Genomic DNA, 21,648 nt, shown 5'->3' with positions numbered 1-21,648 from the left:
CGGAGGGAGATTTTACACGCACGTTGTGATCTTGACGTATGCTTGTTTTAAGGGGGGGGCAAATACGACCGGACTGGTGAGGCGACGATCTAGCCTAGTAGCTGGTTAGCAATTACCAGTGGGTTGATGCCATATCTGACAATGTAGTCATACCCAGAAGATTAGTGTCTCTTAAGTCTATCCCATTACTAGTATACACATTACAACGATTGGAACTCGTCATTGTTGGTGTTGACGTAGGCGTAGCGGAACTTGTTGTCCTCTTCCACCTCGGGCTCCTTCGGTTGCGGCGGCTTCTTCAGGTACCCGTTCAGTTGCGTCTTCTCGTTCTTGTCCTTCAACAAGCCCGCCTTCTCGTTCATGATGATGGCCAATTCTTGCAATCTTGTGCGTTGAGGCTCAGTCGAGGCGTTGAAGTTGATAAAGTTGCCGGAAATGGTGCCGGAAATGTCGTGAGCCAACATCTTGCTGACAATCTCTTCGACGGTGTCGCGAGGGAGTTCAAAGATCAGCGCCAACTTCGGAAGCGACAACTTGGTGTAGATGGAACGGTAGCTAAACACATAAGTGCGCAAGCCTTCGATTTGTAACTGGTGTTTGAGCATAGCCAACAACTGCTGGTTGTCGGGGAACAACCGCCAGATCTTGATCGACGACAACAAGTTGTAAGCCTTGTGCCAGTCACCCTTTTGCAACGCAATCAGTGCGTAGACAATGTGGTCCTTAATTGACTCGGGAGGACCAGTGAAGAACTGGCGCTCGTGGAACTCAAGCTTCGACTTGAACAGCTTCGCCGGAACCTTCAGCTTCTTCGTCAGCGTTTCCTTTTCCGCCGCCGCCAACGCGGGGATTTCCAACAACAACAGCAGCGTCATGTACACGCACTCGAGCAACTCGAGGTTGATGTGCATGTGGAAGGGCAACAACTTTTGCTTTTCGACGGTGGTGGCTTGGTTGGGGTACTTCGTCAGGAACCCTTGGCCCAACAACTCTTTCAGGCGTTGCTGGTTGATGATTTCGTTCAAAATGCGGTGGGATTCGGCGATCTGGCCCTGGCGGAACGCACACAACCCAAGTTGGACAAGGGCCCGGTTGTAGGCCACCTGCAACAGCGAGTCCATCAGGTTGATGTCGTTGTAGATCTTCAGGTCGAGGAACAACGACATCGCCCGGTCAAAGCGGTTGTTGACGGCGTAGTAGTAGATCAGAAGCAAAAGCAGCTGGGTGGGGTACATCGGGTTGGCGTGGTGGCTCAAGTAGGTAGCCAACGAGTCGACAAGCTCCTGCGCCAGCGTCCCCTTGACGATGTTCAGCTTGATGGTGCCCACGGCCTTTTCGTTGGCCTCGATCACCTGGTCAGGCTTGTAGTATACGTGTTCCAACCGGCGGGCGACAATGCGGCCCAACTGTTCCGCCGACAGCAGCTTGTCGGCCGGGGTGATGCGTTCGATGTATTGTTGACCTCTCACCACCAACTGGTACACCTTCGACTCGTCCTTAAGTCTGGCGACGTATTCGATCGAGTGGGGGTCGGTGTTTTGCAACGACCGCAGGAACTCGTCGTCGAAGCGGTCGATCAACGACGCCACCAGCCCGTAGATGACTCTGACGCCGTCGGCGTTGGCCTCGGGCTCGATGTCCAAGTCGTCGGTGGTGTGGCCGTATTCACTGAGCTGGTAGGTGTCGACACACAGCTCCAACAACGCCAACATGTCGTTCAAGTTGCGGTGGTTGGCGTTCCAAAGACCCAACAGCATGTACAGCTGGTTGGTGGAGACGTCGAACCGGATCAGCAACAACATCTGGTAGATGGCGATCTTCTCGAACGTGGTGCCCTTTTCGGCGTAGTCGGCCAATAATTGTTCCAACGTGGCGATCTGCTCGTATTTGTCGATGTTCTTTTTACCCCGGGTTTCGGCGATGGCCTTAAGCGTGGCAAACACCGGGTGGCCGGCGCCAGTGGTGGTCTTGGTGTCGGTGGGTTGAGGAGTAGACTCGACATGAGGACGCACCGGCTCGTCGCTGTCGAAACGGTCGGGGTCTTCGAGGTACAAGTCGTACAATTCTTGGTGTTCTTTGATGGCCTTACGCACCCGCTGGCGCACGGTGGTGAACGCCTTGGCCTCTTGGGCGCTGAGGGTCTTTTCGTTCTTTTCGTTTTCTTGCACTTCGTTGATGCACAACTCCAAGCCGCCCAAGCACTTGATGTACTGGTTGGGCACCAGGCCGAGGGTCAGGTTCTGGGCTCGGGTGACGAGCTTGTTCAACCGGTCCAAATCGGTGAGCACCAGCGTGAAGTTGTTTTGCCGTCTGGCGACGTTGATCTGCTCGACGACGTCCTTGATTTCGTCGACCAACTTTTCCTTGGCCAGCTTCACCACCTTGCGGTCTTCGTCGGAGTCGGAGTCGTCGCCGTGGCCGCCTTTAAGAAACGCCTTCTTCAAGAAGTACGCCGGCCCCGCGGGACGATCCTCGTCGTCGTCGGACAGCGAGTCCAGATCGTCATCCGACGTCGGGAAGTCACTGTCGTCCGAAGACAGGAGAAGCTCCTCCTCGGACGTGGAAAGGAGATCTTCCTCTTCACTGGAGTCCAGGTACCCACTAACAAAGAATCGGGACATGTGGTAAAAATTTTCACTGCGCGCACAAAGATAGTTTGGTGAGGGATGAGCGACGGCGGGCTAGACCCCCGGGCATGTCTCAGATTGTCCCCGAAAATTTACCTAATCGTAATGAAAAAAATAGTTTCGAATGGGTTGGAGGGAATTGGGTTGTGATCCGTTCACATTGTGAAATAAATTTTATGACGTGGTTGGGTGGCGATAGCTTGGGTTCGCACGGCTGTATCAACTGAGGTTAATGAGAACAGAAGCGGGGAGACGGAAAGGATGAGCATAGACAGGGATTTAAAGAGAATACGAGGTAGCAGAAACACTATTGGCGAACGAGATGTACGTATTAGTTGTGTTGGCATTATTGTATCGTTAGTTGAGTTGAATAATCACGCCTGGAGGTAGTCGTCATCTCACACGACCTCGTACGAGGGTAGCTGGCAACTGTGGCAATTTTCGCACAGGCTCAGCAGCGAGGCTAGCTATGTATCATCAACGGCATCAATGGTTGTAGTTTAAAGAAAATACCACGTAGGTCGGACTCTTCAGTGTGAGTAATCGATAACTCGATGTCAAAGGAATTCCACTTAAGGAATGGTACCTCACTAGGGCTCAGTGGTTTGTTCGGGGTCATCGAGAGGGTACCGCACCAACGGAGCGGTGTATACTCCCGAATCAGTAGCGACACCGCCACCAAGACTGCCCAACTGGGTTGCTTGAGTAACGCTTTTCCAGTTGGCGAGGAGGTAGGCCACTTTGTCGGCGCCCGACGCCATGCGTCCGAGTTCGGCCACCATCGACTCAAGCCCATCGGCAAGCTGCTGGGTACCGCCAAGGATCTGTTCCAACTGGCGAAGCTCCTCCAACTTCTGAAGGTAGAGCTCGTTCGTCAGCGATTGCGCCATCTAGTAACGGTGGATCACTGATGCAATGGGTAGGGGTTGTTATGGGTACGCGTCCAGCTAAGGTCGTGTCAGACACGATCTGATAACTGTCAAACAAAGAAAGAATGGGTAAGGCTATAAAACATCTACTAACAAGTATTGTATAATTTGAGTGAATATTCCTATTTTAAAAGAGGTCAAATCTAGTTTGTTTTTGCCAATTCACAAAAATATCCAATTTATCGATGAAGGTAATCAGACTTGAATGAAAACAAAATTCCCAGAAATGAACTGATTGTACCATTTACTAATCGGTATCAAAGTTAATCCCAAATTGTCTATTATCCGTACATGCATTACACCAACTTGACACTTCTCGAGAGGTTCTTCTTGATACCCGTCTTTTCCCCCTCGTAAGGACCGCGGGCGGCGTCGGCGTCGTAGACTGCCCGCGTCGACTTGAGCTTCTTCTTCGCCTTTTCGTACTGCTTCCGCTTCTTGACACGGGCGTTGCGGTACTCCTTCTTCCGGTGCGGCGTGAGCCCCTTGTTCTTGAGGATCTGGTAGTTGACCGCCCGCTTGCCGTCGTCGCCGAGCAGCTCCATCACCTCGGCGAGCTTGCCCTCCTTCATCGCCTGCTTCGCCGCCACGTGGGCCTCCTTCCGCGCCTGTTTCTTGTGGTCGCGGGCCTGCTTCACCTGGTCGTAGTAGTCATCTTCACCAACTTCACCCTGGCCATCGCCATGGTCACTTTCGTCATCGTCGTTACCAAGGTCACCACCGCCGAGCCCGCGTTGCCGGGCTTCCTCAAGAAGCCGCTGTCGGCGTTCAAACTCTCTTTCCTTGTAGGGGATGTCGTGGTCGCCACCGACATCGACGTGGGCGGCTTGGCGTTGTTGCGCCTTGTCGATCTTGGAGGTGTAGAACGAAAGTGCCTTCTTGCGGCGTTGTTTGTCTTCGTCGTCAACAGTGGTGGCAAACTTGTCGACAGAGGGTAACGTGCGCTGCTTAGTGGTATCAATGGTGAATTCAGCAGTGTCAGCTTCAGCCTCGTCAGCTTCCAGTAGGTCGTCAACGTCTTCGTCATCTTCTTCTTCTTCGAGAACTTCCATTTCTTCATCTTCTTCGGGTGCTTCCATGTCTTCGTCAACAATTTCTTCTTGTTCAACATGGTCGAGGGAGTCATCGTCAAACGGTTCCACCGCCTCGTCGGGGAGTTCCAGCGCCTGGCGCCACACCTCTCGCGCTTGGAGAAGCATCGGCATCACCGGCAGGTCCTTCATCGTCGTAAACAGGTCCCCCTGGGCGAGATTATCGACGAAAAGAGCAAAGTACAGCGACACCGTGCCCAAGTAACTGCGGAGAGCGGCAACTTTGGCAGTGACAAGGTCGTTAGCAGGGAGAGCTTCAAGCTGGTCGAGCTGAGGCTGCAACTGGACCATCTCCTTGACCAACGGCATGAACTCAGGGAACATTTGTTTTAGAAGCCTCAGCTTATCTTCAGTGGCCATCTCGGCGGCATCGCGGATGCTAAACACCGTCGCCAGCTTTTCCAGCAGCTCCTTCACCCGCTGCCACTCCTCTTCCACCTCTTCGTCAACGTAATCGTCCATGGCGAGGTCCTGGAGGTGGCGCTTCTGCTGTTTGAGCGCTTCCTCGGTGCCGTCGGCGTCGTCACCGCCGTAGACGTCGTTCCACGCCGCCGCGGCGTCGTCGTCGTCTTCGTCAACTTCACCGTCTTGCTCTTCGTCTAAATTGTCGTCTTCGTCGTCTTCTTCGTCGTCGTCGTCGCTATCGCCGCCGTGGGCATCGCCGTTATCGAGGGCAAGCACCTCTTCCTCATCGTCGGAGTAGTCGCTGGCGTCGCTGTGACGAGCATACTCGCCCGCCTGCTCCAAGAGGATGCGATTGCGCTGCTGGTCGAAGGCGTCGACGTCGTCCAAGTCGCTGCTCATCGCGGGGTCGTTCTGAGTACGGGGGGGTTCCGATGCGATATGTGCGTGCGATGAGGGTGGCTAACAGCGATGATCGAGGAGGCAGAGATGAGAGAAAACGGGGGTGATTTTGAGACTTTTAGCTAGTAAACACGGGTTATTTGCGTCGCTAGATGCGATTACAGTAGTTGATGTAAATTTTGCTGGCCACGGGAGTGGTGTAGCCCGGGTATTACTCTCATTAACAATACATCCTTATACGAAGAATTTGGATTCAACTGAAACGCCATCAAAACCAAGACCTAGATGACACAATTATAACGTCTAGTTTCTAATTAAAATCGTGGTTAGTGGTCGTCACCAACTACCGTTTGGGGTTGCACACGTGACCGCGATATTTAGACGGTGGCAGCAAAAAAAAACCACATCACCGATCATGTCTGGTAAGTAACTCGATTGCCAAACGTCTCCACTCAATGACCCGCTACTAACCGTTCCAGTTGACTTCACCGCCGTGGCGCAGCAATTCTGCGACTTCTACTACCAAACTTTCGACCAGGACCGCAGCCAGTTGGGCAACTTGTACCGCCAGGACTCGATGTTGACGTTTGAGACGTCGCAAGTGCAAGGCGCCGAGGCTGTGGTGGAAAAGTTGAAGTCGTTGCCCTTCAGCAAGATCATCCACAAGATCTCGACCCTTGACGCCCAGCCGGCGTCGCCCAATGGCGACATTTTGGTCATGGTCACCGGCGAGTTGCAATTCGACGAGGAAACCCTGACGCAAAGATACTCGCAAGTGTTCCACTTGATCCCCGAGGGCCAGTCGTACTACGTGTTGAACGACATCTTCAGATTGAACTACTCGTAGTTTTTAATAAATATCATCGGTTTGTATCAGTTAGGTTTGCGCCTCCTTTAAGCCACGAGCGTAAGCGATGGAAATCATGGGATTAATTTGGGAACAGAAACGACTTTATAAGTTGGTGTATCAACTCATTAATAGCCCCGAGCCTCTTTGTAGGTGCTGGTGATGGTCTCCTTACCGCGCACTACCATTATCGACGACCATTTTAATAACAGACGTGCTGATGAAGCCATTGGCTAGGTTATTTCGGTCGGCTTTGTTTGCAACCAATTCCACAGATGACGTGAAGAATACTGGGATTGGGAAGGTTACTTTGGAGTGAACTGGCATCATTGTGGGGATGAACTCTTTATTCATTGCCTGTGTCCCCTAAGTTGCCATTTGAACTGGTTTCTACCATGCTGGAGATGCTAATGACCATGGGTAAAAATGGAAACACACTACTGGTGTCAAATTTGTATTGTTGCCGCATGGGTCTGTTCTTAACGACAACCGGTTTGTTGGCCTGGGATACTCATACAAGCATAACGAAGCAAGCTGTACCGCTGACGACAACAACACTGATTTGAATTGAGCTCATAGATAAATGACTCAAAAGTCTATGTGGAGCTCCCTAATAGCATCACCTAAAGCAACTGTTTGGAGAGGGAGTCAATTATATGGCTCTGACTTCTCTTGACTGGAAAATGACAAACCCTTGGAACGTGACCGTGATGGCATTGATAGTAACCGATAGAGTTATGGATAATGCATTCATTGCGGAACCAATGACTACAGATTCATTACCTCTTTGACCGTTCTTTATGGTGGAAATGAGATACTTAACCTTCTTTTACGCGCAGGATCATAAACACATTCAATCACTAAATACTGAGAGTTGGTTCCGGTGCTGGAACTGCTTACGTTTCCCAGATGGTCTCGGGGAGAGTGCTTGTGATCTCTTCAAGTGGGACCTTCAGCCGGGGCAAAGACAATCCAAAGGCGGTTCGGTTTGTATAAATGGGCAAGGATTCAGTAGTTCCTCGGAAGTACACAGCTACTGGAACCGCTCTGCTGCGAGCAATGGAGTCACCAAAGTTGACAGTGAGGTCGTGGGGAAACGACGACCAGTCAATTTGCGCAATGGAGTCCATACGCGGTGGCCGTACCAGATACACCAGAGGTTTGGCACCGTTAGGGTCCGGGGGAGCGCCCTTCCACCCAGGGTACTCGTACTTCAATGGCGTAATCCTCGGGTAAAACTCGACGTCCTTAACAAAGTGATGCACATGTGTTTCAAGGTCCACAACCTCGTAGCCCTCGGACGAAATCCCCACAAATACCCCCATATATCCTGGTCTGGGGTAGGGGAGAGCAGAATCAGGTTCACCCTCCCGGTAGGACACGAGGCACCCGAAGGTTTGGTAACTAGGTGGCGCCGGGATACTGTTGGAAAACTTTTGAAGCGGCAGGCGTAAGCTTCTTTGCGACCGCCAATTACTTCCCTGCTGCAGAAGCTTCAGCGGCGAACCGTACATGATATTGTGAGTGTTGACAAAGTGGATTGCCGCAAATTGTGCAAACAGTGTGGGAAGCCCCAGCGAAATAAGTAATCTTTTCGACCGCTTCACGATCAATCGCTCCAATTCAGGCCGAGCAGTTACAGCAGTCTCGTCGGTCACGACAATATGAGCCCGATCGTAAGCCATTTTCCAGCAGAGAGCATCAAACTCTTTATCATCAAGGTGGCCATTTTTTTCAGAGAGGCCCACGTACCGGTCAATAAATAGCTTTGTGTTCGGGTTAGATAACCTGGTCCAAGCATCCACATCCTCTCTGGAGATGGTAAGAAGTTCCTTGGACTTGGAAGCCCTTACCAAAAGGACCTTTCCAGGGCGGCGTTCACGAAATGCGTCGTTGATGAGATTATGCAAAACCGAAAGGCAGCCGTATTTTTGATCGACATTCCGCAAGTAAAGAAACCCACTGCCAACTTCCTCAAAGCAGATAGTCATTTCAAGTTCCAGTGGCTCAGTCTTTTTTATCTCCGACGTTGTAGGAGGGAACTTGGGGGAGTTGAAAACTTCGACAAAGAAAGTCAACACAAACCCCCGAGAGGATGGGATGCCGCCCGAAAGTCGAGGTTCGGTAGCATATTCACGACACTCGCCACAATCAACGGGGGTGATGTCCTTCGTCTTGATCTCAGCACATAAGAAGCCCTTGAAGGTAGCGATAATTTGAGTTTGATCAGCATGAGCGAATAAAGAGTGCAAACACTTGTTCATCATGACGAGATTTCTTTGGGGGTCCGCATTGTCAGCGTAATCTGCGTCGGTCGGCATTTCTTGGTTAATACGGCGTACCTTAACGTCAGTAAGCCGACACCACTCGGCACCGAATACGTCAATGTCGACCGGAGCCTTGATTGTCAAGAGAAATTGGCCTTGGATACGGAACACCCACACCGAGCCATGTTTGGAGTGGCTAAATTGGTAGTGGCATATGCTGTACGAAGTGAACTGGTAACCTGCCGAAAGCAATGCTGGTAGGCCCACCATTACCGGGTGGCTCTTGGAGGTGGTCGCCTTAGGAACGTACCATGCCAGCACAGGAATGACACTTCCCTTGTTGTCGGTGAAATTGATAATCCCCGAACCCTGAGCCTGTATGATATTGGCATTTTTCGTCAAACTGTACAGGTACGGCGGGTGTTTACGTGAAGGCGGGATGTATTTGAACGATGGCTGATCAAGATCGACGTCCAACAAGTCTTTGTCCAACACGTAGCAAATGGAGGTATGCTTGCTGAAATAGGCAAGCGGGCCGTGTTGGAGAAGAACATTTTCCGCTTGTTGAACCGTTTGCGGTTTCACGTCGCCGCCAAAGAGCCGGTCACCACCTTCGTAAGGTGTCTCAGAAGCAATTGACCCAACTTGAAACGAATAATGACTCAGTAAGTGGAGGTTTGATTCGCTCAACAGGCCGGAACTGACCTCTGGAGGCGGTTCCCTTAACGTGCCTCCGGTTGGTGCACTCGAGAAACTCGACTGGCGACGTTTTCGAGGCTTTCTCCCCGAACCGTGTTTCTTGGGAGGCATTATAGATGCAAAATAGCAACATCCTGATCATTTAAATTGTCCGAGAGCGCCATTTTACAGCCCCTTAGATTCAATGCACCGTGCAGAACGGTTTTATTGAAGGAAATTGGAGAGAAAAGCGTAAGTTAATGATGTTGGCATGAGCATATCAAAAGGCATTGGCTAATTCATAGAAAATCAATTTTCAACTTCTGCCTATCAGTTAGACTCACAGGTTAATGAGGTTGTTACATTATAAAGATGGCATAACATGGGTACTGATTGCGGATTGTTAACGTTCGAGCCACAGAGCACTCGCTTGTAAACACTAACGACTCATCGACGCCCGCAATCATTAGGAGCTCTGTCTCAATATATATTCAGCTTCTGTTATCACCCTAATTGTAGAATGTTTAGCATTCGCTATAATGGAGTCCAATTTTGGATACCATTGGGGCAGGCTATCACGATAGACTGGTGACAGTAAGGCTTAGATTAGGAGATCAACATACATGGTAGTGGTGGTGTAGCGTATCGTTTGGTTCTACCAAAACTAATCAGCGATTTATAGTTGGATGGTTGGGCGCATACATCGATGCAAGTGTGTGGAATTTGTCTGTTTATGACGTCACTGGCTGCAAAATTTGAGAAAGCCCAGTGAGTGCGACTGTGAGTTGTGAGCGATTAATACCGCGACCAACATCGTCGATTATAAACTGGTGACATCAAAGCGCAGTGGAAGGTTTTCATAGATTATAAGGGTGATTCAAGATGACGGATAAATGGCTACGAGATGAGGTCAATTTTCAAATTTCATGTATTACTAATTATACCGTTAGTCTTCAGGTAATTTATAAAACCCAACTTTGGGTGTGTATATTTACGTTGAGTTCCCCAGTGTCTTTATAAGCACACTTGCCCCTTGGTGGATATGACGGGCTATACCAGTTAAGTATGTTTGCGCGACTCGCCCCCTTTCCGAGAGGAACCACACGGTCACTATATAAGTCGACGTTGATGTGGTTAGGATTGTCGATCGGCAAGCCGATGTTTACTGGGCTAACCACCACTGGGAGTGAGGTACGGCCGTCAGAATCTGAGACCAGATAGTCATCCTAATGGACCGTCTGTTAATCTCCATCCGCGTATGCGTAGTGTCATCTCCAAGTGGGAGGAGGCCACGATAAGGTGGCCATCCACCACTGAGTCCTCTCCATCCTCTTACAAACTTCGTTCCACAGGCGGGCGAACATGGCAACCTTGGCGCCATGCCACCTCGCGGTTAGAGTCCTCACAATTCGCCCAAATTCCCCGACAGCATACTCGGGGCCTTCCTATAGTTCGGCTTGCTCGTCTTTACTGTGGTCCTCAGTAAGGGAGGTATGAAGAGGGGTCTCAGCCCGGTAGCGTCAGCAACAACAACTTCAATCGGTATCAAGGTAGTGCTCTAACCTATAGGAGGAGGTGAGCGGTGATCAGCAAGCGTCATCGTAATATGCCAGACCAATGGATCTCATTGGCCAATGGCGGGTGGTCAAGCGTTGGAGTCACCTGTAGAGTGTAGGGCCCATTCGCTGAAGTGAGTAGTGGTTGATAAATGAAGAACATAGTGGCGGGAACTGGGGTTTTTATGTCCCAAGGTCAAGCAGCCCTGTTCGACAGCCAGCCATCCGGGAAATTAATTAAAAGTGTTACCCTCCTTTACCACCGCCTCGCATTCGCCATTGTTCTCGTTGCCAACGCGACCCGCAGCATCGTCTAAATCAAGATGAAATCGGCGATCGTCGATGTTCCCAAAAGACTGAAGATGTCAGTAGATAAAGTACCTTTGAACAACTCTTTACCAACTTCCCTGGTGCCAATCACTTAAAAATTGAAGGAGAAACACCGTCTTCATCACCTTGGCAGGTCATAAATTAGGGGGCTCGGTTGGAATGTTGACGAAACAATGAGGATACCCCCGCATGATGAGCCAGCCATCGTCGTCAGCGCCACCCATTATTTGCGAAAGCAGGAGTAGTAACCTCCACAAAGTGAAAGAACATGGGAACGGTGTCACGGTTTCAGCAACTTCTTCACCATTCTAGGCTAAGATGTGAGTGACTGTTGGTTTGCTAACACCGCCAGACTCCAGGAGTCAAGTGAGTAGCCAAAATTTTCGTGGTGGGGCTTTGGTGCATGCTCGTCTAGTGGACGACGATGTAGTGGGGAAATGGCGTGTTGACAATGCAGCCAACTTTGGAAGGTAAACGGGGCGGATGCTGGTAACCAACTTTAAGGAGTCTTGGCACGGAGACCGCTCGATTTGGCACTGGACATGGGCCCGTAAATTCATGGACTGGGAGTTGGTGTGCCTCCAATTGTTCGTCAACAAAGCAGATTGTAGGGCCAAGCACCTTGTCAGTAGATCTTTTATACCCATAAATGTTCAATTGAGGGAACAGTCAGGCGTTGTAGGTGGCTCACACCTTCAATTTTGCCATGGCGCTGATAGTAGGCTCGTAGTAGCGTTGGTCCCGCTAACAGTGCGGTGGATCTTGTACTTGAGGACCACACGACAATGTCCAAGATCTATATCAACACCAATATCTTAAAAGAGATTATCAGTAGTCGACAAACCATAAATACTTCTTTTATTGGATATACTACAATTTACTAAGGATCTTGTAGCAAACTCATTTGTAATATCACAATTCAAATGCGATTGACGTCGAGGAGGGGATTGGGCACCTCATGAATATGGTGTTATCGAACTAGATGGTGGTTTTAGTAGCTATTCAACACGGATATTGATTTTTGGGATTATGCTATTTACTAGTGAGGATATTTTAACATCTCCTGAATGAGATAAGTTCGGTTATCACGAAGAACCTTATTTGCAGATGTATAAGACCTCAACCACGAAGTGGCGAAGAGAGCACCACTTCATTTCAGTACAGTATATCGGGTTGGAGCGTGGTGATAAATGGGAAGTTGCTGTACTGGCGCAATCATTGATTGCAACACACTCGTAGCTTCCTCGAGGGTGAGCACACTTCCATATTTCAGGACTAGATCCCTCAGCACACCTGCTCTTGTCATTCATGGAAAACTTGGACCAGGCCAGAAGTCGTCGTGTCGTTAGGCCGTCGCTAAATGCCAGGGCGACGACCACGTTTCAGTCAGCATGACGTTTTCAACACTAAGTGCTCTTCTTATCGTGCATTTCCTTGCTCCACTTGTATATGTCACGCTTCAAGCGGTCGGATCGCACAAGCCCGTTGCGGATGGTGGTCAAGTTCTTGATGTATTCGTGTTGTCTCTGGATCAGTACTTGGAGGTAGTTGATGAGCTCCTCCTTAAGGACGTCATCGTCGGCCTCCAGGGCGCGCTGATGGGCGTCGTAGCGGGTCAATGCCTCGGGAAGAGCGAAAAACGGGTCGTTGCCGTCTTCGTCGGTCTGCGGAGGCTTATCGTCGGTGAGACCGTGGTTGTACTTTGGAAGCCCCAAGTGGTCGTCCAAAAGGTAGTACCAGTCCTCGCCGTTGAGCACTTGAAGCAACTTATTGAGCCAGTTCAAATTGGTTTGCTCCACCTCGATCAACTCGATGAGCTCCATAGCCATCAGGTTAAAGATCGGCAGTCGGTAGGTCCGCGACGCCGCTGGGTGCAGCACAATCTCCAGCGGGTGGTTTATCGGGGCAAGGAGCTCGCCGATGGCCACTTGCTTGTAAGGGTGGTCGATATCGTCGTCATCGTCGTCGTCGTCGCCACCTTCGTCGGACGCGGCTTCGAGCGCCGACGGCTCGAACGTCTGGTGCCATTTGCGCTTGCGATAGCGATTGGAGCGGTCGACGGCCTCCAGCAGCCACACAAGGTAGTTGCGGCCGTCGTACTCGACGGCGTGGGGGTGGAGCGCCGACGTGGCTTCGATGACCTCGGCCACGGGGCCCTCGGCGGCGGCAAGCTTGTGGCCGCGGTTCAGGCTGCCAATGGAGTCGAGCTGCGACTCGGGGTCCAGCAACACCCTCTGCTTGAACTGGGAGATGATGGCGAGGTGGTGGTGGTCCATGGCGGCGGGGTGAGGGTCGACGATGGTGGTCAGTGCGCGGCCACCAAAAAGTGGGGTGCCCTGAACCCATTAGACCTGGAGTCTGTGAAAATAGGGTCTATCCGAGGTAACTCAAAAAGATGGTTTTGTAAATTTAGACTAGGTATGGTTTCAGCAAATTGAATTCAATTTTTTGTGGTTTTTCTCTCTTGCTTGGTCTAAGGCTGAGCATTGACTATAGCAACAACGATCGTTATGTCTGAACAATGTGTTCGGTATGAGCTGCCGACTTTAACCAGTGAACTCTGTGTCTGCTGTTTTACTGTTTTAAATCAGGTCTTCAGGCAATCGTAAAAGCATATGATAACGTCTAGTTTTATTCTGATCTACCGTGATCCCACACTCTCTTATCTCAGGTGATGTCTCAATGTCAACTTTACCGGTCACCAATGCCACCATTATCGGCCTCCACGCAAACATCAGCTGCTTCAACGTTCGCTTGTCTTGTCTACACGGTTGCTGAGGTTGGTGGTTACGACCCCCGAGGGCGCCTTACCCGTCTCACTGGGCGAGCAATAACTGCACCTAGCGAACGACGACGCCATTCACGTGTGTCGCCGATATCCGCCTGGTTCGTGTGCGGAAGTGGCTGTCGCTATACCTGTATAGTTCACCAACTGTTCGTCGGAGCCGCCCTGGGGAGTCGTTCGCCCCCTGCCTCACAACCGTCGATTTGCCACCCTCACTACCAGCGCCATGCTGAGCCTCACCTACTTGGAGGTGTACAACAGCCACAATGGCCACCATGTCAGGATACCCAAGCCTGTCCGCTTCCATCTGGTCGGCGAGTTCAAGCTGTTCGTCGCCCTGAGCTTCGGCATCGCCGACGACGCCAACTTGTTCTTGCTCACCCTGTTTGGCATCCGCCTCAACTACGGCCTCGTCAACGAAGTCCTGGACGTCTACGTGTTTGATCGCCTGATATTTGCCGTCACCGGCCTGACCCCGGCCCCGGAACTGGCGCTAGTGGGCGACGAGGCGCCCCCGCCACCGTCACCGCCTACGGACCCTCGTCACCAGCCGGGGTACGCCAAAACGGTGTATATTGACGGCCAGCTGATTGCCAGCGCCGCCAATGATGTCGTGAAACAGGTGAACGTCATGTTTACCGCGTTGAATGTCATATTCCAATTTGGCACTAATTATACCCAAGAGATCGACCGCAAGTGGTTTGCGCCCAAACTCCAGGAAGTGAGAGGGCTCAACGATAAGACGCTTGCCGTGCTGTGGAGCCAGCACTTTTCCCGGTTGAAGAAACTACCGCCGGTGGAAATCGCCCCGGAAGAGAAACTAACCCTCCACCAATACCTCGATAGCACCCAGCTCGCCGACGCCGCTAACTACTCTAATACCCATTTGCTGGGGCTCATTGACCATTTCAACCGCATGAACCGCGCCTACCAACTGTGTCTCGCCGACAACTCCGACATCGACGCCGAGATCGCCCAGCTTCGCCAGCTGCTGAGGCAGAAGTTTGCTCATGTCGACGTCGACGAGCTTGTGGCCCAGCTTGCGGCGGCTAAAGACAGCGGCGATGCTGCCAAGGCGTACGAGGCCGCCACCGCGATATATACCCACTACCAGCAGGCGCGCCAGTTTAAACAACACCTCACCACGGCGCTGGCAGCGATCTTCCGCAAAATCGCCCAGGTGCAGATGAAAATGGTGGAAATAAAACAGGCCGTCCAGCAAGTTGGGCTGCTTGACCAGGTGAAACGCGGAGAAAACTTGTTGAGCTTGACCATCGACCTTCCCATGCTTGTCGGGTTTATGATGATTGAGCAACGGCGTCAGTTCGAGTGGCACGACTACTTCGCCGGGGCTATTGTCCTGGCAGTGCTGGAGCAATTGGCGCTGGTGGTGGAGCAAGAACGGCTTTTCCGTCGCACCTGGCGGCGCAAGTTTGCTCCCTTCCTCGAGCTTTTCGTCGACGCCAACCACCTCGATCTGCTGGTGCCGCAAGTGGACATTCTGGTCGGGGGAGGGCAACCAGCCAGGATGGGGCTCCGCGTCCAGGTAGAGCGGAAACACATCACCAACTACATCGCCCAGCTTGAGTACGAGCCGAAGTTTGTCGAGGTTTTAGGCCGCGAGTACCGCGATTTGGTGTCGCGTAACCACCACATGGCGAAGATGAACCGCATCCTTCTGCTGTTTGCCACCGTGGCTCTCGATGACGATACCAGCAACTGGAACGACGACGCCCACCTCATCAAGGGACTCAAGCTGCGCATCAAAAAGCTCGAAAGTCTCCTCCACCAGTACCAATACAAAAACCTCCTGCTGTGGCCGGTGAGCCAACGGGTGGCGGGGCTGACGAGTAACGGCCACAGCTCGCGCCCGACGCCGCTGGTGCAGCGGACGGTGCTGAGTCCGGTGACGACGATGGCGGCCAGCGATGAACGGGGCACCCTGGCGGCGGCAGCGCTGGCGCTCCTCGCCAACCCGAAAAGCGACCCGGTACAACTACTCAAGCGCCACTCGTTGCCGATGCCGCTGCAGCAACTAGACTCGCTGGTGATCGACAAGCATCTCGATAACATCAGATTGCGGCGGTCCAACGAGGAGGTGATGACGCAAAACCACGAGCTTAGCGCCGAAAACGCCGAGCTCAAGCAGCAGTTGGCCGAACTTAAGCTTAAGCACGCGGAAGAAATGGAACAGATGCTGGGGGTGTTTGCCCGCGAGAAGCAGGCGTTGGTCGACAAGCACGAGCACACGGTGACCAAGCTTCAGCGCGAATTGGGCGACGCCAAGGCGGCGCTTGAGGAGGCTCGGCTCGACGCCAAGCTCGACGCTAAGGAACGAGCGCTGCTCGAGGCTAAAGTGGAGTCGCGGGATACCCGCATTCGAGAGCTTGAAGTGGCTGCAGCCACAGCCGCTGCTACCACCGCCGCCACCACTACTACGGAGCAAGAGTCGCTTGAAGCGTACCGGGCGATGAACGCCGACCTTATCGCCAATATGACGGCCAAAGAACAAGAGTTTGGCCGTGAACGCCTGCAATTAGAGCTGGAGATTCGCCAGCTCCAAGGCCGACTTGATGAAATGCTGGAAGACCTTCTGGTGGTGATGGGATCGCAACAACCGACGGAGATCGTCGTCGACCTCAACAACTTGATCATTCTGCTTGCGTCGCGGCTTAAACGGGCGGTGGAGCTTATCCACAGCCAGTTCATTGAGTTTTGCTTAGTGATCGAGCTGATGGGGTTGCTTTTAGTGGAGGACGAAGAGCACCGGTGCCGCATCACACGGGTCAAGGGATTACGAGCGAAGAAAGAAGATGAGCTCGACTCGCCCGCCACTGAGGTCGCGGCCCTGGTGGCGACGTTGATGGAGCTGATGGCCCGCGTCGACAAGTTCACGCTGATGGCGCCGCTGGACCAGAGCTGGGAGGCGATGAAGGAGCACTCGCTCGAGTTGATCGCCGAGTTCAACGCGTTGTTTGGTCCCGAACTGGCGGTCGACCGCGTGGTGCTGTTTTTGGAGTTTTCCGATAACGTCCACCTCCAGGACGATCTGCTCGACCGGCGGTTTTTCCTCAATGCCGTCACTCGCCGGTTCCGCGACGTCGAAGGGTTTGCTAAGCGGCAGAATAAGGAGAATAAGCAGAAGCAGCAGGAGGTGAACCGGTTGGTGGCCAAGCTCAGCCACAAGATCACCATCAGCGGGTTTTCCGTGGGGGACTTGGTGCTATTCCTCCCTACACGCATCGACAGCCAGCCCCAGGAGGCGGCGCCGTGGGCGGCGTTCAACGTGGGCGCCCCCCACTACTTCCTCGACGGCGGCGGCGACGGCGAGTGGATGGTGGGCCGCGTCGAGCTGATTGTCGAGCACAAAGTGACGCTGGAAAACGCCAGCAGCAGTGACGCCAACCCGTTTGCGTTGAGTGTGGGCGTGGTGTGGTACATGATCACTGCGACGAAGCAATGCGGGTAAACGAGATTTACGATATTACATAGGACATAGGGAAATGGGCATACTACGGTGATAACCTCGATGTGAGCGTAGGTAGCACAAATGCGGCGGCAAGGACACTGTATGGACTTTCCGTTTCAGGGCCCCTGGGGATCGCCTCAGTTCACGGAATAACAATAACCCCGACACGAGGGGCCCCCCCCGTCGTAAACGCAGGAATTTTCTGACACAAAACGTCGTGGCTAAGGCGTGCTGGTGCCACTGCAATTTCCGGAGGCAGTTTGGGTTTTGCGGCACAGGTGGATTTTCCAGGTCATTCGCGCTCGGAGATAACTCCCCAAATCGGGGAATATAATCGAGTGGGGGGGGGGTCGACCGGGGCCGCTTATTGCGAGCCCGTGATAACGACGGGGGTGAGCCGAAACGCCCGGCATTCGGCGGGGAATAAGGTCATGCACTAATTACGAGGTGGGCTTATGACGCCGTGTCGGCTCGTGGCTGCCGACACTCACGGCAGCCGCCACTGTCGGAACCAACTTTCCGGCGGGAGCGCGCGCTGGGAGCGATGCTCATCGCTAAGATAATGCGACCCACCCATATATCCCACACCTCCTGACGATGGCGAAGAAAAGAAGGTGCGCCGTGTTGCCCACCAACATCATATTGCTCCAGAACGTGGTGAGGCGGGATCCCGAGCTGTACCGGGAGGAGTTCCTCCAGCAGTACGCCCACTACGAGTCCCTCCGCGACATCTTTTTGATGAACCCGCTGGCGGAAGACAAGGACGACCAGTTCGCCGACTTGATCGGGTTTGTCGGCGCTGTGTGCCTGTGCTACCCGAAGGAGACGGCCAACTTCCCCAACGAGCTTAAGGAGATCCTCACCACCAACCACCGTGACTTGCTGCCCGACCTCCGCGAGAAGATTATCCAGACGTTGACGATGTTGCGCAACAAGGACGTGATCCTGCTGGAGATGTTGATCCAGACGTTATTCCCGCTTTTGACGATCTACCTGAGAGGGGGGTTCGCCGCGGGGCAAAACGTCAAGGCGTTAAGAAAGCAGATTTATCTGACGTTGGTGGCGCTCTTGAAAAACGTCAACACCCCGGCGAAGAACCAGAAGTTGAACCGCCAGACACAGGCGTTGCTCTTCAATTTGCTCGAGCAACGCGACCCGCAGGGGCTCTGGGCGACCAAGTTGACGAGAGAGTTGTGGCGGCGAGGCATCTGGGACGACTCGCGCACGGTGGAGATCATGACCCAGGCGGCGCTCCACCCCGATACCAAGGTGGCGATTTCCGGGGTCAAGTTCTTTTTGGGGGCCGACAAAGAGCGCCAGGACATGTTTGACGACCAGCTGAGTGACGAAGACGGCTTCGACATGAACGCGCTCAAACACAAGATGAACGTCAACAAGAAGCTGGGGAAGCGGGCGAAGAAGCTCGAGATGGCGGTGAAGCTGGTGAAGAAGAAGAACGGCGCCAAGCACCTGGCGACGTACCTCAACTTCTCCGCCATCCACTTGCTCCGCGACCCGCAAGGGTTCGCCGACGACTTGTTCGTCACCCATCTCAGCGCCAAAAACGCCAACAAGTTCGACTTGGACCAGAAGATCATGATCATGAACCTCGTGCTGAGGCTTGTCGGCACCCACAAATTGACGGTGTTGGGGCTTTACACGTTTTTCCTCAAGTACTTGACCCCGAAGCAGCGCAACGTCACCCAGGTGATGGCGGCGGCGGCCCAGGCGTCGCACGATCTTGTGCCTCCGGAAACGATTGCGGTGGTGGTGAGAAAGATCGCCGACGAGTTCGTGCTGGACGGCGTCGCCGCCGAGGTGGCGCTGGCGGGGCTTAACACCATCCGCGAGATCCTTAGCCGGGCGCCGTTGGCGATCGACCTGACGTTGCTCCAGGACCTTGTCGAGTACAAGGGGCTGAAGCTGAAACCGGTGATGATGGCGGCGCGGTCGTTGGTGACGTTGTACCGCGAGGTGGCCCCCGAGATGTTGCACCGCAAGGACCGCGGGAAGACGGCGTCGATGGAGCTCCAGGCGGGCGAGAAGAAAGGGTTGCCTCAGTTTGGTGTCGAGTCGACGACTCTGGGCATTCCCGGGCTCGAATTGTTGGCCAAATGGCGTGAAGAACAAGGGCTCCCCGGCGACGACGAAGCCGACGACGCCGCGTGGGAAGTCGACGACGAAGACGACGCCAGTGACATCGAAGGTGAGTGGGTCACGGTGGAACTGGATAAGGAGTATGACGTCAGCGACAGCGACGACGACGACGATGACAAGCCTGAAGGTGACAACGACAATGACGAAAACCTGGACTTGGACTTGAGTGACGACGAAGACGATAATGACGACGACACCAACGACGCCGACGGGGACGCTAAGCCCACCAAGAAACGCCGGTTGACTAAGGAGGAAGCTCGCGAGGCCCGGAGAGCCCGTATCGCCGAGAGAAAGCGTCGTCGTCTCAACCCTGACGCCGATAAGGAAGCGGAGCCGGTGGCGCCGAAGCAAAAGCTGGAAGAAGAGCTTGCTCGTGAACGGGAAGCGGAAAAGGCGATGACGGAGCTTCTCTCGCTGCGAGTATTGACCCCCGCCGATTTCGCCAAATTGCAAGAGTTACGCACCGAGGCCGGGGTCGAGAAGATCATGGGGCTCAAGAACGAGGACCTGGTCGACCTGGACGGGCTCGTGGGCCCGGTGAAGTACAAGCAGTTGCGGGAAGAGAAGATCGCCCAGGCGAAGGAAGGGCGGGAAGGGCGCGAGTTTGGCTCGCGCAAGGGCAAGCGGGACGCCCCCCACCTGACGACGAACAAGGAGAAGCAGAGACAGAAGAACTTCGTGATGATGATCCACAAGAAGGCGGTGAAGGGGAAGCAGAAGATGTCGTTGCGCGACCGCCAGAAGTTGTTGCGGGCCCACATCGACAAGCAGAAGAAGAAGGGCCACTAGGGCAGCTTAAGGTAGCTAATAGACACGATACCAAACAGACACTGGTGACTAACGACAGCGTTTGAGAGTAAATCTTATCACGAGTTATTGAATGAGAATTCGTTACCATAAATTAAATCGCTCGAAAGAAACACATATTATTACACTTTTTGTCTAGATACTAATACAAGGGTACGACGGGGCCAGCCGCTAGCATGGAGGGATCGTCTCATAGTTCACTCGGACTTTTCCGACTTCTTCTTCTTGCTCTTCTTCTTGGGCTTGTCGTCGGTCTTCTTGCTCTTGTCTTCGGACTTGCGCTTCTTCTTCTTCTCCTTGGTTTCCACCGCGGGCTCCTGCTTGGGTTCTTCCGCCGACTCGTCGTCGTCTTCCGGGGCGGCGACCTCGGTCACCAGCTCCTCGACCTCGACGACCTCGGGGGCGTCGGCGTCGGCGTCGCCGGCCTCCAACGCCTTCTTGTGCTTGTACGCCTCCAACTCCTTCTGGTACTGCAGCCACTTCTGCGTGTACTCCTCCTTGTACTTGGCCTTGACGTCCTCGGGCTCGCCCATCCACTTTTCCGACACCAACTTGGTGAACTCGACGTTGGTCATGGGAACGCCGTCCTCGGTGAGGTTGTCCTTCATCAATTGGTCGCGGACGGCGTCGCGGTAGAGGAAGAACAGCGTCACCGGCTTCTTGGGGGCGTCGGGGTCGCGAGGGGCCCGCTTCTTGCGGGGCTTTTTGCCCTTGCCGTCAGCGTCGGCGTCCTGGGACGCGGTGGGGTCGACGTCGGCGGCGGGGGCGACGGTGCCGTTGAGGGTGGCAAACACCCCCGCCAGCGTCNAGGGTGGCAAACACCCCCGCCAGCGTCTAAAAGGTGTCGGCGAGGGCATCGGTGAGATGGGCGAGGGCGTCGCTGGGGGCGTCGCCGTGGTCGAGCGCCTTGAAGTGGTCGAGGGCGGCGGTGATGGCTTCGCCCGAGAGCTTGTTCAACTCGGCGAGCTTGGCGACGAGGGCGTTTTTCGTTTGTTCGACGTCTTGCGGTACCGAGGCCATGGCGGGTAAGGAAAGTCAACGACGGTGACGCGGTGCTAGCGAAAATTTTGCTTGAGGGTGCCAGCGTGCGCGGTGACCCCCATGCGATTTCTCGCACGGGGGTGTTAGCCAGCGCCGAGCTCGCAGGGCACGAGGGGTGAGGGTAGTGCCACCAGTGAGAGGGGGGGCCACCGACGAGCCATTGACAAGCCATTGACGCCTAGCCAAGGCCTGAGAAGCCATTGACGGTTAGCCATGGGCTGAGTAGGCTGAGACAGGGCTCATTGGTCCAAATTTGCCCG

General features: G+C 53.6%; 9 protein-coding genes across 9 annotated transcripts; 3 read left to right on the top strand and 6 right to left on the bottom strand. All coding sequences in view use genetic code 12, as the record gives it.

Moving 5' to 3' along the window:
- Window positions 1–200: 200 nt before the first annotated feature.
- On the bottom strand, window positions 201–2,621 carry NIP1 (translation initiation factor eIF3 subunit c; the record flags this gene model as incomplete). The annotated part of the gene is made up of 1 exon (XM_034155790.1): window positions 201–2,621. One exon carries the CDS (start codon window positions 2,619–2,621, stop codon window positions 201–203), a length of 2,421 nt encoding a protein of 806 aa, XP_034012118.1.
- Window positions 2,622–3,217: 596 nt separating this feature from the next.
- DAD2 (Dad2p) lies at window positions 3,218–3,517 on the bottom strand (the record flags this gene model as incomplete). The annotated part of the gene is made up of 1 exon (XM_034155789.1): window positions 3,218–3,517. One exon carries the CDS (start codon window positions 3,515–3,517, stop codon window positions 3,218–3,220), a length of 300 nt encoding a protein of 99 aa, XP_034012117.1.
- Window positions 3,518–3,852: 335 nt separating this feature from the next.
- On the bottom strand, window positions 3,853–5,451 carry SAS10 (rRNA-processing protein; the record flags this gene model as incomplete). Its single annotated transcript, XM_034155788.1, has 1 exon — window positions 3,853–5,451. The coding sequence occupies one exon, from the start codon at window positions 5,449–5,451 to the stop codon at window positions 3,853–3,855; it is 1,599 nt and encodes a 532-aa protein (XP_034012116.1).
- A 577-nt stretch (window positions 5,452–6,028) lies between these two features.
- Window positions 6,029–6,298, top strand: NTF2 (Ran GTPase-binding protein; the record flags this gene model as incomplete). The annotated part of the gene is made up of 1 exon (XM_034155787.1): window positions 6,029–6,298. The coding sequence occupies one exon, from the start codon at window positions 6,029–6,031 to the stop codon at window positions 6,296–6,298; it is 270 nt and encodes an 89-aa protein (XP_034012115.1).
- An 896-nt stretch (window positions 6,299–7,194) lies between these two features.
- Window positions 7,195–9,375, bottom strand: DIURU_003065 (uncharacterized protein; the record flags this gene model as incomplete). The annotated part of the gene is made up of 1 exon (XM_034155786.1): window positions 7,195–9,375. The coding sequence occupies one exon, from the start codon at window positions 9,373–9,375 to the stop codon at window positions 7,195–7,197; it is 2,181 nt and encodes a 726-aa protein (XP_034012114.1).
- Window positions 9,376–12,535: 3,160 nt separating this feature from the next.
- DIURU_003064 (uncharacterized protein) lies at window positions 12,536–13,405 on the bottom strand (the record flags this gene model as incomplete). The annotated part of the gene is made up of 1 exon (XM_034155785.1): window positions 12,536–13,405. The coding sequence occupies one exon, from the start codon at window positions 13,403–13,405 to the stop codon at window positions 12,536–12,538; it is 870 nt and encodes a 289-aa protein (XP_034012113.1).
- Window positions 13,406–14,140: 735 nt separating this feature from the next.
- DIURU_003063 (autophagy protein) lies at window positions 14,141–17,383 on the top strand (the record flags this gene model as incomplete). The annotated part of the gene is made up of 1 exon (XM_034155784.1): window positions 14,141–17,383. One exon carries the CDS (start codon window positions 14,141–14,143, stop codon window positions 17,381–17,383), a length of 3,243 nt encoding a protein of 1,080 aa, XP_034012112.1.
- A 597-nt stretch (window positions 17,384–17,980) lies between these two features.
- SDA1 (Sda1p) lies at window positions 17,981–20,329 on the top strand (the record flags this gene model as incomplete). The annotated part of the gene is made up of 1 exon (XM_034155783.1): window positions 17,981–20,329. The coding sequence occupies one exon, from the start codon at window positions 17,981–17,983 to the stop codon at window positions 20,327–20,329; it is 2,349 nt and encodes a 782-aa protein (XP_034012111.1).
- A 215-nt stretch (window positions 20,330–20,544) lies between these two features.
- Window positions 20,545–21,204, bottom strand: DIURU_003061 (uncharacterized protein; the record flags this gene model as incomplete). Its single annotated transcript, XM_034155782.1, has 1 exon — window positions 20,545–21,204. One exon carries the CDS (start codon window positions 21,202–21,204, stop codon window positions 20,545–20,547), a length of 660 nt encoding a protein of 219 aa, XP_034012110.1.
- Window positions 21,205–21,648: the final 444 nt, after the last annotated feature.

The sequence above is a fragment of the Diutina rugosa genome, assembly GCF_008704595.1.
Source record: "Diutina rugosa strain CBS 613 chromosome Unknown scaffold59_size67827, whole genome shotgun sequence".
NCBI classification, from domain to species: domain Eukaryota; kingdom Fungi; phylum Ascomycota; class Pichiomycetes; order Serinales; family Debaryomycetaceae; genus Diutina; species Diutina rugosa.
Note: the sequence above shows the minus strand (reverse complement) of the source record. Positions and strands in the feature narration are given on the sequence as shown.